Below are 14,708 nucleotides of genomic sequence, written 5' to 3'. Positions count from 1 at the left end.
TACTCCAAAATTAGTAAGTCGGTCTCCTTCACCTGTGATGTGTGCACTTTTTGATTTGGTATTTATGTACTGGTTTCTGGGTTGAGTAAGTACCTGTACATGAGGGCTTTTAAGGATGAGCACTGGGTGTTATATGTAAGTGATGAACCACTAAATCCTACTCCTGAAACCATTATTACACTCTATATTAACTACCTTTGATTTAAATAAAATAAAAAAAAACATAAAAAGGAGAGTAGAATTCCCTTTCCTTACAGTTCTATAATTTTCTTGGACCTATTCCATTTTGGTTTTCATAGTCAGGTGTTTTGGGGACTCCTGTCTCATGCAGGATGTAAGGGCCAGGGTTCCTGATATAGATCTCAAATACTTTGCTTTTCAGAAAAAAGCTTATAACTTTGAGAACTTTCCTGACTATGGAACACTGTGCCAGGAGTATGTGTTTTCTTTGGTGAGACCTCTTGCCTCTTTTACCTGTCTCTGTGCTTTTCCTTTTTGTGAAGGCTCTATTCATCCAGTTTCTAGGTCTTTTTCTGTGGGAATTACTCTGAATATAATTGTAGATTTTTGGTGTCCATTGGAGGATGGGAGCTCAGGATCTTTCTATGCTGCCGTCTTGAACCCTCCTCTCCTCAAAAAAGTTACTACAATTAGTTAATAGTTGTACCTATGGTAACATAAAAAACATCTTGGCTCACACTCCCTGTTACAGGCTACTTCTAGAAAATTACTATTGAAGATTTGGCTATCGTATGTTAGAAAAGCAAGTTACATCTGTTAGTCTAGGTAAATATGAGTAGGAAGACAGTAGCAGTTAGATTGTTGTGTGTGTCTGTGCCCCTGTTTTTTCATGTCAGGTAGAGCTAGGTGAGGGTTGCGACAGACTCTATAATCCAAAGTAGGAGTTTTGATTCTATTTCCCAATTTTAAGGATGACAACCTCATGATAGGTGTCGACGATTAGAGCCCTCACTCTTGTGATTTCTGTTTGGCTCATTATAGAGAGAGCTGGTTGAAAGTCACCATCTTAGCCATTTCCACTTACAACGAGGTTACAGACAGGCCCTCTCTGGAGCAGGAACTGTGAGTGCCAGCCATGGACCCTAGATGAATGGTGCCCCTTGCGGTTGTCACTGTGGCAACCCCCATGCACATCTGTAAATGTATGTCAAAGGCAAAGATCTTCTAACCAGAAATAAAATCCATGGTCAATATGTATTTTGTCTTTTTTTTTTTTTTTTAAGTCTAAAGGAAGTTCTGAATAGAAGATCAACCAAGATTACATCACAAAAACTTTAAATGTATTTACAGAGTGAATAAGTTACATAGATAAACTTTGAATATGTTTCTGATGTGCAACTGGTTTACATGCACACATCTAACACTTGACAGCATTAAGTTTAAAGAGAAAAGTGAAGAATGGCCCTTTACATATATGTTACAAATAAAACATGACATCTCTTAAGTAACAAAGTGACAACTCATAGTTTATCTTTATGATTCTACTTCTGGCTATCCAAATGGATATTAAAATATGCATGCGTGACCGGTGAAAAGACTTGGAATTTGTAATGTGAATTTAACTTTTTTCTACAAAATGGCAAAGTTGGTTAAAATTAACACTCATCCTTTTGTAGTATAAATATGCTCATATAAGCAACCTTCTAGTAAAAAGCAGCCAAGACCTTTACAAAAAGGTCTGTCTGGACCATATTTGGTGCTAGGGTCCTAATCACAGACTCCTGCAAAGAGATCCAGGGCTTTCAGAAACAGTAGCCTAGCAACATAAGAAAGGTACTTCATAGCAGCTCCTTTTAGATACAGTAATTGTATTCAAATTACAGTGTATATTAAATTGTCCATTTACAATTCCCTCTTCACATACACAGGCTGTCAGCTTTTGACCGTCTTACAGTTTTCAGTGGCCAGCTTCATTCTGCCTGTCCCTTCCTCAGCCCACCAAAAAAAGAAAAAAAGGAAAAAAAGAAAAAAGAATGTACAAGTTTTAGAATATAAAACATTTTTTAGTGAAGAAAACATTGCACTTTTGCCAATCTAAAACTGTTTCTAGAAAGGAAGGTATTATTCAGTGTAGTCGGCTTTGGTATGCAATGGAAGTCACTTTCTTCAGTAGTGAGTTGCATCTGCTCAGTGAAATGATAACACCTTTGTGCCACACAGCATGATGGATGGAGTCTGTCCCAGAATGTTCTATGCTACCTTGGTTCTTATAGTATTGCTACACGTTGGAAGTTCTGTCATCCTGTTTAGAAAAAGTCCTACAGGTAACAAGAGGGAGAACAGTCTGACCAAGCCTTCTGAAGGCTGAAAAGACACTGAATGACGTCACCCCAGCATGACAGCACCCCCAGCTTGGAACGCATGGGGGATGGGAGGCTCCTGTCAGAGACTAGTGCCAGAAACACTGGAGTCTGGAAGAAAAGCAGTGAGGACTCGGTAACTCTGGGCCCTGCGAATCATGTCCCGGATCTCCATGTTCAGCTCCATCAGCTTGGTGCAGATTTCGGTCAGGCTCTGATTCGACCCTACCAACGCGTAAGTACCCGTTTGTCCCAGAGTTTGATGACGGAAATAAATATTCAGTAGTGTCTGGACCTCATCATCAGAACTGCTTCCAAAGATGTCATTGGGCCACAGACTTCTGCAATTAAAAAACAGCACAGATTAGGGGCACTATTGATGACAAAGTTGGGAGGTTATTAGCCTCGGTAATATAAGAATATTACTTAAAAACACTAGCTTTGAGATATAACTCACATACTATACAATTCAACCATCTAAAGCATACAACTCAAGGGCTTTTAGTATATTCAGAGTTTTGCAAACATCACCATAACCAACTGTAGAATGTTACTGGTTTTGATGAAAATATCTAAAGCTTCTAACTATCAGAACGGAATTTGATTTGCTATAACATTCTGATTCTGACGAATGTGAAGATAGTATCAAAATGTAAGGGGACAAGGATACATTCAGATAATAGTTCTCAAAGTATACTCCAACATAAGCTGAAGTGTTTCAACATTTTTAGGGATGACCAAAAGGCGAAAAATAACGCCTAGACTTTAGACACACAAATTCTAAAATCTGATATTTCTGGCGTGGTAAAGAGCTGAGAAGGATGTGTATAAAATATCTGGATGTCCCTTCTGTAGTGATTCAGTCCCCCACCATGACAAAGTAACTATTAGGCAAGGATTTCCTTTAACCATTTCTAAAAGCAATAGTAGAGTTACCTGCATTCCCTGATTTGCCGTAAAGCCTTGCCAAGTTCATTGTTCTTCAGGCACTCCAGCATGGACTGGATGGCCGCTTCGGTGGATGTGAAGGTTGGCTCAGACCATGCACCCTCTATATAGAGAGGGTCAGCTGCAATGGCCGCAGTGGCCTCCTTCAGGTTTTTCTTTAAGTCACTCAGTTCCCTGGACATATTTAGCAGCTGTTAAAAAAAAGTTATTTTTATTGTATTTAGTTGCAAGCTGGATTTTGCATCCCTTAGAGAAGAAATCTTCATTGTATTAAGGTCTGGTTAAGCACAAGCTTAATATCTTGGTAAGCTAAAACAGGACAAATAAAATTACTACATGGGATGTGTAAGGGGTTGGATGCATTGGATAACTTTATGTATCAACCACTGGGATACTCTCCTTAGATGAGGGGCTAACATTTCCTTTAACATGTTTTCTATTTAAGTAGAAGGACAAACCCGGAGTTAAAATGCGTAAGACACTAGGCTTGGGTGGAGCTGGGTTCAAATGCCAATTCTGCACTGCACTGTGGGACTGTAGTCAAGTACATAGACTTATATGTGCTTCAGTTTTCTCATTTGTAAGACCGAAGACATTACCTGCCTCACAGGTAACTTTAAAGAGGAGACGATGTATATAAAATGCTTAGTATTAAGCATTTATGTGCCAAATAAATGTAATCATAAACATAGATCTTGCTTGAAAAAGAATTTTTTCTCACTATTTGTATGCTATGGGAAAAGATGAAAGATACAATTTAAGGAAGAAAAATCTCAAGGTGATGTTAGTATTCATGTTACAGAGGTAAGAGATATTTTACCTCAAAACTTCTCCGTTGGTAGCAGCGATCATAAAAAGAGAACCTACGTCACTTCTTCGTGCCCCCAAAATATACTATGGAAGTCAGCTGTTTTGTAATTTGATCTCAAGGGCATTTTAAGGACTTGATGTGCACTTAAAGGTTTATTTTGTCCTTTGTAATGTAAGTTGATGATGTCTTCTTTGGAAAGTTGATGTATCCAACATTTTCATCTTTCTTCATTTCCAGCTAGCCCACGGGGCCAGAATTATTTGTCTTCGCACAGATGCCTATTAAATGCAACTACCTACTCCAGTACTAGGCTTAAAATTTACCGAGGTAATTCTTCTAAGTAAGATATCAGAGAAAGAGCTTGGGAAGACGGCAGAGTAGGGGGACCCTGAGCTCCCTTCCTCCAGGGACAGCCTGAGGCTACAACTTCATATAATGCAACACCCTCTGAAAACAACCTTAAGACCAGCACAACAGCATTTTCACAGCTAAAGATATAAAGAAAGGCTACATCGATAGGGTGGGAGGGGCAGAGACATGGTAAAGAACCAAACTCCAGGTGTGGCGATCCACAAGGAGGAAGGGTATGTCCTGGGAGTCAAAATGGGGAAGATGAGCCCCCATACCATCCAGCTTTGAAAACCCCTGGGGCTCCAGAAGAGGGGGAGGACTATAGTAAACTGAGGTTCTGCTTTTAAAGGGCCAGCACACTATATCAATCATTCTGAGGCATTTCAGAGGCAGTAGTATTAAAAACATCTGGGCTATATATGAAGCAGATTTATTGACTAATTTTAGGGCATGTGTCAGACGGGCAGGGATTTATAGGGACTTCTTCTGGGAATAAAAGTGTTGGTTTCTTCCTCTCAAGTCTAGCCGGCCTGATGCTGGGGGTAGCCAGTTCTGCCAATCTCTACCACCGCTAGCTCTGCCATGGCAGGCAGGCCTCTCAGCCAGAAGGTACCAGGGGCTAACCCCCACTACCAGCAGACCTGTGGCACCTGTAGCCAGGCAACTCAGCCAGCCTAGGTGGGGTCAGCCCTGCTCCCCAACATGCCTGCAGGAATCCTGGCCCAGTAACAAAGGCAGGCACGTCCAGCCCACAGAGGAGACGCCCCTGGCGTGCCTGGTTCTCCTGACCAGGGGCATGTACTACAGGGCTCCGGAGGACACCTTTTATATAAGGCCACTAATTTCAAGATCTAATACAAGGAAACAGAGTTAGACAAAATGCGGAAAGAGGGAAATACGTTCCCAATGAAAGGACAATATAAAACCTGAGAAGTCCCAAACAAAACAGATGAGTAATCTACCTGATACAAGTTCAAAGGAATGGCCATAAAGATACTCACTAGAGTAATAACTGAAATGAAAAATACAATAGAGGGAATTACAAGCAATTAGAGGATGCAGAAGAATGGGTCACAATCTGGAAGAGTAATAGCATACAAGCTGAACCGCAAAAAGAAAACCAAATGTAAAAAAAATGAGGCTAAGTTAAGGGACCTTTGGACAACATCAGTTTTACTAACATTTGCATTATATAGCACCTATATAGGGGTCAGGAGGAGAAGACAGGGGCAGATAAGTAGTAACAGGCAACTTCTCTAACCCTGAGAAGGAAATACTCCAGATCCAGGCCCAGAAGTACAGAGCGCCTCGAACACAATGAACCCAGGGAGGTCACATAATATTTAAAATGTCAAAAAATTAAAGAATCCTGAAAGCAGCAATAGGAAAGCAACTAGTTACACAGGGGGGAAGCCTCATCAGGCTATAAGCTGATTTCTTGGCAGGAATTTTGAATAGATCATGCCACTGCCTTTTGGCCTGCAAAGTGCTAAAAGGAAAAAAGTCTATAACCAAGAATACCCTACCTGGGAGCTTATCATTCAGAATTGAAGGAGACATGGAGTTTCCCAGATGAACATTAAAGGAATCTATCCCCACTAAACCAGTCTTATAAGAAATGTAAGGGACTTCTTTAAGCAAAGAAGAGTCCAGAAATAATGAAAGGAAAAAATTTCACTGGTAAACCTATACTAAAGATGGTAGGTCATTTACTTAGTATAATGGCTAAAAGAAAAAACTAGTAAAATCCATTATATCTACAAAAATTAGGTGATACACAAAATAGATATAAAATCTACATACGTAAAATGGGGTAGGGAATTAAAGATGTAGCTTTTAGAACATGTTTGAACTTCAACTTAAAACATATTGCTAGACACATAGGATGTTATATATGAACCTCATGGTAACCACAACCAGAAAAGCATAACACTGAAGAAAAGAAAGCCATCAAAAGGCAAGGAAAGAGAAGAGCTATAAAAATAACCAGAAAACAAGATACTACCTATGAGTACATACCTATCAATCATTGCTTTCCATGTAAATGTTCTAAATGCTCCAATCAAACCCCTAGAATGAATGAATATATAAAAAGAAAACAAGATCCACTTATATGCTGCGTACAAGAGACCGACTTCAGACCTAGAGACATACAGACTGAAAGTGAAGGAATGGGAAAAATATTCCATGCAAATGCAATTGGAAAAAAAAGCTGGGGTGGCAGTATTTATATCAGACAAAATAGACTTTGAAGTAAAGACTAACAAGAGACAAGGACATTACATAAGGATAATCCAACAAGAAGATACAGCAATTGTAAATACCTATGTACCCAAGCCTAAGAGCACCTATATAGATAAAGCAAGTATTAACAGACATAAAGGGAGAAACTGACATTAATACATTAGTAGGGGAATTAAATACTCCTTTACATCAAGGGATAGATTATTCAGACAGAAAATCACAGCAGATTTGAGTGCCATAAGACTAGATGGATTTAGGATTTAACAGATATATACTGAACATTCTGCCCAGGAATAGAATACACGTTCCTTTCAAGTGCACATGGAACATTCTCCAGGACAGATCACATGTTAGGCCAAAAACAGATCTCAATAAATTTAAGTAGATAGATACCATATCAAGCATCTTTTGTAATCACAATGGTATGAAAGTAGAAATCAATTTAAAAAGTAATGGAAAAAAAACACATGGAGCCTAAACAACATGCTATTAAACAATGGATCAATTAAATCAAAGAGAGAAAAATATCCCAAGACGAATATGGAAACACAATGGTTCAAAATTGATAGGACTTAGCAACAGTATATATATATTTTTTATGTTTTATCTTTGAGAGAGAAAGAGAAACAGAGTGCAAGCCAGGGGAGGGGAAGAGAGAGAGGGAGACACAGAATCCAAAGCAGGCTCTAGGCTCTGAGCTGTCAGCACAGAGCCCGACATGGGGCTCGAACTCACAGACTGAGATCATGACCTGAGTCAAAGTCAGACACTTAACCGAGTCACCCAGGCCCCCTTGCAATAGTATTTCCAAGAGGAAAATTTACAATGCTACAAGCCTACCTCAAGAAATAAGAAAAATCTTAATCTAACCTGACATCTAAAGGAACTAGAGAAAGAAGAACAAACAAAGCACTGTTAGTAGAAGAAAGGAAATGACAAAAGATCAGAGTAGAAATAAATGAAATGGAATCTAAAAAAATGGAAAAATGAAACTAAGAGTGGCTTACTAGAAAAGATAAAGACTGGGGTGCCTGGATGGCTCAGTTGGTTTAAACGTCCAACGCTTGGTTTCGGCTCAGGTCGTGATCTTGCAGTTCATGAGTTCAAGCCCCACATCTGGCTATGTGGTAGCAGCAAGAAGCCTCCTTGGGATTTCTCTCCCCTTCTCTCTCTGCCCCTCCCTGGCTTGTGTGCATTCTCTCTCTCTCTCTCTCTCTCTCTCAAAATAAACATTAAAAAAATATGTTGAGTAATTCCTAGGAATAATCTTCCAAGACTGAATCAGGAATAGAAAATCTGAACAAATTGCTAGTAATGGAATTGAATAATCCCCAAACTCTCAGCAAACAAAAGTCCAGGACCAGATGGCTTCATGGGTGACTTCTACCAAACATGTAAAAAAATACTTAATACCTATCCTTCTCAAAGTATCCCAAAAGTTGAAGAGAAAGGAATGCTCTAATGCTATATATGTAAAAATTGTCAACAAAAAATTTGCAAACAGAGTTCATCAATATATTAAAAGGAGCATTTGCCATGATCAAGGGGATTTATCTCAGGGATATAGGGATGGTTCAATAGCTACAAATCAACCAATGTGACAAGCTACATTAACAAAATGAAAGATAAAAATTATATGATCTCAATAGATTCAAAAAAAGCATTTGACAAAATTCAGCATCCATTCATAAAACAACCTCTTAAAGTGGGTATAGAGGGAACATACATCAATGTACTAGAGGTCATATATAACATACCTGTAGCTAACATCATACTCAACAGGGAAAAGCTGAAAGCTTTTCCTCTAAGATCAGGAACAAGCCAAGGATGCCCACTCTTGCCATTTTTATTCAATATAGTACTGGAAGTACTAGCTACAGCAATCAGACATGAAAAAGAAAGAAAAGGCATCCAGATTGGTAAGGAGTACATTAAACTGTCACTATTTGCAGATGTCGGGATACTATATATAGAAAACTCTAAACTCCACCAAAAAATGATTAGAATCAATGAATTCAGTAAAGTTGCAGGATACAAAATCAATATACAGAAATCTGTTACATTTCTGTACACTAATAGCCAACTATCAGAGAAATTAAGAAAAACAGTCCTATTTACAATTCCATGAAGAAGAATAGAATGCATAGGAATAAATTCAAGGAGGTAAAAGATCTGCACTCTGATAACCATAAGACGTTGATGGAAGAAGCTGAAGATGACACAAATGGAAAGATATAGCATGCTCACTATTGGAAGATTATTTTAAAAAGGTCAATACTACCCAAAGCATTCTACAGCTTTCGTGCAATTCCTGTGAAAATACCAATGGCATTTTTCATAGAACTAGAACAAATCCCAAAATTTATATGGAATCACAGAACCCCCAAAGCCAAAGCAATTGTGAGACAGAACAGCAAAGCTGGAGGTATCCCAATCCCAGACTTCAAACTATATTACAAAGCTATAGTAATCAAAGACAGTATGGTAGTGGAACAAAAAGACACACAGATGCTTGGAAAATAGAAGAGGGCCTAGATATAAATCCATAGTTACACAATTAATGGACAAGGCACAAATATATGATGGAGGAGAAAAAAATCTTTTCATGAAATGGTGTTGGAAAAACGAGACCACTTTTTAATACCATGTCCAAAAATAAAATGTAAAGATGGGCAGTATACTCTTGGGCACTGGTCTTATCAATATTTTTTTGGATACATCTCTTCAGGCAAGAGCAACAAGCGCAAATAGAAACAAGTAGGATTACATGCAACTAAAAACTTTTTGTGCAGTAAAGGAATCCGTCAATAAAGTGAAAAAGCAACCTATTAAATGGGAGAAAGTATTTGCAAATGATGTATCTGATAAAGGATTAATCTCCAAAATACATTACCACTCATACAACCTGATGAAAAAATGGGCAGAGGACTTGAATAGGCACTCTTCCCAAAGACCTACAAATGGCCAACAGTCCAAGGAAAAGATGTTCAACATCACTAATCATCAGGGAAATGCAAATTGAAACCAAAATGAGGTACCCCTTCACACCAGTCAGAATGGCTAATATCCGAAAGATGAGAAATAACAAGCGTTGGGGAGACTGGGGAAAGGAAGCCCTTGTGCACTGTTGGTGGGGATGTAAATTGGGGCAGCCACTGTGGAAAAACAGTATGGAAGTTCCTCAAAAAATTAAAAATAAAACTACCGTATGATCCACTTATTCCACTACTGGGTATCTTACCCAAAGAAAACAAAAACACTAATTAGAGGAGATAAATGTACCCCTTTGTTTATGGCAGGGTTATTTACAATAGCCAAGATAATGGAAGCACCCCAAGTGTCCATTGATAGATGAATATGTAAAGAAGACGTGGTACAAAGATACACACATATATACACACAATGGATAATTACACAGTCATAAAGACAATGAGATCTTGCCTTTGACAACATGGATGCATCTAGAGGGTATTATGCTAAGTAAGTCAGATGGGAAGAGATAAAAACTATATGATTTCACTTACATGTGGAATCTAAAAAACAAAACAAAAAAGCAGAAACAGATTCAAATATAGAGAACAAACTTGTGGTTGCCAGAGGGGAGAAGGGTTGGGGACTGGGTGAAAGATGTGAAGGGGATTAAGAGGTACAAAATTCCAGTTGTAAAATAAGTCACAGGGATGAAAAGTACAGCATAGAGTAAATAATATTATAATAACTTTGGTAACTACACTTACTGGGGTGGCATTCCCTAACGTATATAAATGTGGAATCAGGATGTTGTATGTGTAAAACTAATATAATATTGTATGTCAAGTATACTTTAATTAAAAAAAGATATTAGAGAATTTTATGTGTATAATTTTTAAGTTTGCAAGTCAGTATCTTAATTATTTTAAATCTAGGGATGTCTTATATACTGTGTGTATGTATGTAGCATTTAAAACTTACCTAGATTTAAAATAACTGAGGAGAAATCACTTTAAATTTACTAGATTTAAATAATTATGCAAAACATATATACACATGGTATGAATACTTAATTTCTTAATCTAAAGTGAAACTTAAATTGCTTTGTAAATATAGGAAATGGCATCAGTCACATTTGCATGTGCATTAGTTTTTGAGCATAGATGGACTCTAAGGATCCTGTTAGTATTTGCTAGAATAGTAATAAGAGCAAACTTTATCTTGACAGCATGTCCTATAATTTGTATCAACTGTGTTCTCTTTTATCTAATAATCTGCAACGCTGTGGAGGAAACCTGTTTGTTTCCTACCCCGCCCTTGAAATTGGCCTTTGGAAGTATCCTTAAAAACTACCCATTTTCCTTTCATCACTGGCATTTGTGTTTCTCCTCTTCTCCCCTCCTCCGATGTTCCTGGGCTCCCTCCTCCCCTCACCACTCTTGCTAGGATGGTTTCATAAACTCCTGGCTGTTCACTGGTGCCCAGCACATCTGTACCTTTAGTCTACCACATCTCTCCTCCGACCTCAGCTCCTCACATTTAACTGCCTGCGAGATGTGGTTAAGCCTGGGCGTGGTCTACTGGGGGAGAAGTTGTCTCTGACCCATAGGTGTGGATGCACTGTGGACTCAGTCCTCTTTATCCCTGTCTCAGAGGTGGCAGGTACAAAAAGCTAAATCTCAAGAAGAAAAACAACAATACCGGGAACGTTTTTAAGTATCGATGTCCAGAACACCAGGGCCAGGACGAGGGTGGGCCAAGTGAGGCCTTTCGGCACAGCATCGGGGAGGCCCTCGCTCTCGGGGTCGTCCTTCAATTTTGAGCCGAGGCTCGTCGCTAGCCTCACCCCAGTCCTGGTGCTGCTAGATCAATTATGTGGGAATCAAATCGCTCGGACAGTTATAAGTGGGATGGGAGGAGAGAAGAAAAGGAAAGGAATGATTTGCATGGTAGGACTTGGGGTCGGGAGGTGTGTGGCTCACCTCTGGCATGGAGCTGACTTCGTGCACCTGGCCGATGAGCTTACAGTAGGACTGAAAGAGCAGCAGCAGCTGGAAGTGCAGCTTATATAATCTCTGACACAGTTCCAATTGCTAGAGAGAGAGTTTGCATGGGAAGAAGTCATTATTAAAGATCACTCTTGTATAGCAAGTGAAGTCTCAGGGTAGAAAAACATGTTTTTCTCTCTAAATCAAGGAAACATAACTAGCTGTTCTTATTCCAGATGACACAGAACAATAGAATCCAGTCAATAAATATCAGTGAGAAAAATCACAATATGATATAGAATCGTTCCTGGAAGTTGACCAATTAGAGAGGAGTAGTAGCTATAAAGGGACTCCGTGAATCGCCACATTCCCGTATATTTGCCAATTATGCATCTACAAATTATGGCCACGGTCATCTTCATTGTGGTTGTCTTAATTTTTATAAGCTAAAATTGTTTGAAAAATTTTTTATTAAAGGGAAATTTAATTTTTCAATTGAAGACATTTTTCAATTTTTATTGAAAAGCAAAATATTAAGTCATTCTAGGTGTTAAATTTATAAATCCAGCAGTTTGGGAGGTTACTCCATGAGACAATTGTGGCGGCCTTTTTGGGTGCAGACGCTCATCTTAAAGCCTGTGTAAACACAGCAGGCAGTCATATGTTCCTCTAAGGTGCTGTATCTGTTTTATTGACAGTGCTTCTACTCGGTGCTCAATAAATGTTTGTTGAATTACAGAGATAGAAAGGGGCTGCAAGTGCTTCCAAAAAGGAGAAATTAAGTACACATTCAAAACTCTCCGTGGAAAGAATATCAAAAACTAGTCCTCTAAAATGGCCCTTGAGCCCTATAGATACCTCTGGAATTTAAAATGTTTTCATTATATGGCTTATGTATACCATGAGGGAAAAGTACATCTTGAGTAATTCCAACACCAACGATCATACTACTCTTTGAGCCGTATGTGCTTGCAGTGGCCTCTACACTTCGCCTGTTTTATTTGAAGAATGAGTTAGCTCCTAGGTGGTGGATGTGGATTCTGTGAAAGGACAAGTGCAGCCTTCATGAGATAGAATTTCATGGCTCGGCAGGCACCAGTGAAAGTGGGTTCAACTAAACATGTCACTGTTCAGTTTTCAAATGTGGTTAAGTAAGGATAAATAGGCCCTTTCTTTTGCTAATAGTCATAAAGAACTCAGAATGGAGAGCTTCTGAGGTCATTTAAAATTGTTCCCCCAAATGAGTTGAGGGAGAGAAGTTATAAGAATTTAAATTTAGGCTTTAAGAAGATATCCTGTAGTGTTGTTAACAGACTTTTGATCCTAATTGTTAAAAGTTACCAAAATCATGCTAAGGCTATAGTGAATGAGGTTTTCTTTCTCTTGTCCTTTCCCTGGCCCCTGGGGGAAAAGAACCATTCTAGATTTAGGTTTAGGCTTATTTGATCTCTCGGTGCTGATAGTGAACATAAGTTTAAAGAAGTAGCTACACTCACAAATTTAACCCAAATTAGATCTTTGGTTGTTTCAGTAAAGCATTTTGCTTTTTGATCACTTAAACCTTTCTTTATGGAAGTTTGTTAAAATCTGATATAAAAGATAACTGCCAGAGTCTTGCAGATAAATAAAGTATTGTTTAAATCATCACCTTCACACTTTAGGGTGAAACCTAGCTATGAAAACTCTGTCCTCTGTAAGTGTAAGATAATGCTGGTTATTACTCAAAATATCCCACTGATAGTATGAGAATTCATAGCAACTTAAGTTTCTACTTTGGGACAAAAGCAGCCCAGAATGCTACTAATTCACTGCACGTCTTAGTCTACCAAATAAAATAAAATGAAATGCAAAGGGGAAAACATGCTAAGAGATATAACAGTAACAGTAAAAAAAAAGATTTGTTATGGGTCCATGCCTAAAATGGACAAAGAGTATGAAAGAAAGTTAACTTACTGCAAGAGATTCCATTTGCTACACAGCAAGCATGGCACAGGAAACAAAGGAAAGGAAAGAAAGTACAGGGTCAGTGTAATGCATGCAACGGAAAGCATGGCCCTCTTCCAAGAGCAGAACCGTCAGCATAAGTATTAGCATTGCTTGCCCAAACTTGATAAACGGTTGCACATCTTGTACCCATTCAACATGCACAGCGGTCCAGTTAAAAAGAAGCTTGAATGGGAAACATGTCACTGAAAAATATAATTCGTAATCGTTTAGATCCTCTGATTAGTTGGTTTAGGTTTTGTCAGTCTTGGACACTAGAAGTGCAAACTTTTATTGCTTGAAGGTTTTAGTGTTTAACTGTAAATAATATGCGAACATAGTAAAACTCTGAGGAGACCAACTGAGTAACTTGAAAGAACTGTAGCCCAAACAAATTATGCTATTGCTAACTATCGGTTAAGGTAGAGTCTTTAATCTGTTTGGTTTCTTATCTGCTCAACTATGACTATCCAGTTAACATAGAATATAATTAACCATCTAAGTGGCATTTTCTTTAGATTCAGCTCACCTTCCTCATTAAGAATATAGGACTGCTAGATGTAGTCATGTCAAAGGAATAAATCTAGTCTGTATAATCTCAAACAAGAGTGAGATATGACAAATAATTTTCTTGTATTTCATTTCTTATAATTTTATCAATTTTTAAAATTAATCTAGAACTGATGGGTAGTTTAGCATATAAATTTGTAACTGGGCCATGTTCCATTATGGCTTCCATTTTTTGGTGTCATCATATCATAACCATAGACGTGGCTTTAAGGAAAGTGTGAGTGTGTGGAAAGATAACCAGAATCTGACAGAATGCTAAAAAAAAATGTCCATTCCTAATTATGGATCAACATATCTGGTTCTGGATTTTCAGAATATTTAAAGACATATCTAACTCAGTTTCTAATCCTTGGTAGGAAAAACCACTTATTTTAAAGCTCTTTCTAAAAAAAAAAAAAATCTCTGGGTTGTTACCAGTTTAATGTATTATATTCAATATAAGGTACCATATACATAAAAGATAAAACTATCAAATTATTAGTATCTTCAAACATAAAGCCTCACCATTACCAACCACCTCCA

General features: G+C 38.2%; 1 protein-coding gene across 8 annotated transcripts in view; it reads right to left on the bottom strand.

Annotated features, from left to right (window-relative positions):
• Nucleotides 1-1,279: 1,279 nt before the first annotated feature.
• FRY (FRY microtubule binding protein) overlaps nt 1,280-14,708 on the bottom strand; it is a 447,912-nt gene continuing 434,483 nt past the window's right edge. For 5 of the 8 annotated variants that reach the window (XM_040448149.1, XM_040448142.1, XM_040448143.1 and 2 more), the window contains 4 exons: nt 13,587-13,604; nt 11,628-11,738; nt 3,258-3,460; nt 1,280-2,662 (listed from right to left, as the gene is read on the bottom strand). In XM_040448149.1, the coding sequence (XP_040304083.1) occupies nt 2,404-2,662; nt 3,258-3,460; nt 11,628-11,738; nt 13,587-13,604 (591 nt within the window). In that variant the 3' untranslated portion in view covers nt 1,280-2,403. The remainder of the gene's footprint in view (nt 2,663-3,257; nt 3,461-11,627; nt 11,739-13,586; nt 13,605-14,708) is intronic. The other 3 variants (XM_040448144.1, XM_040448148.1, XM_040448145.1) reach the window with 2 other exon arrangements.

The sequence above is a fragment of the Herpailurus yagouaroundi genome, unplaced genomic scaffold, assembly GCF_014898765.1.
Source record: "Herpailurus yagouaroundi ecotype Mexico unplaced genomic scaffold, PumYag 197, whole genome shotgun sequence".
In the NCBI taxonomy this organism is placed as follows: Eukaryota; Metazoa; Chordata; class Mammalia; order Carnivora; family Felidae; genus Herpailurus; species Herpailurus yagouaroundi.
This window is presented reverse-complemented; position numbering and strand designations above follow the sequence as displayed.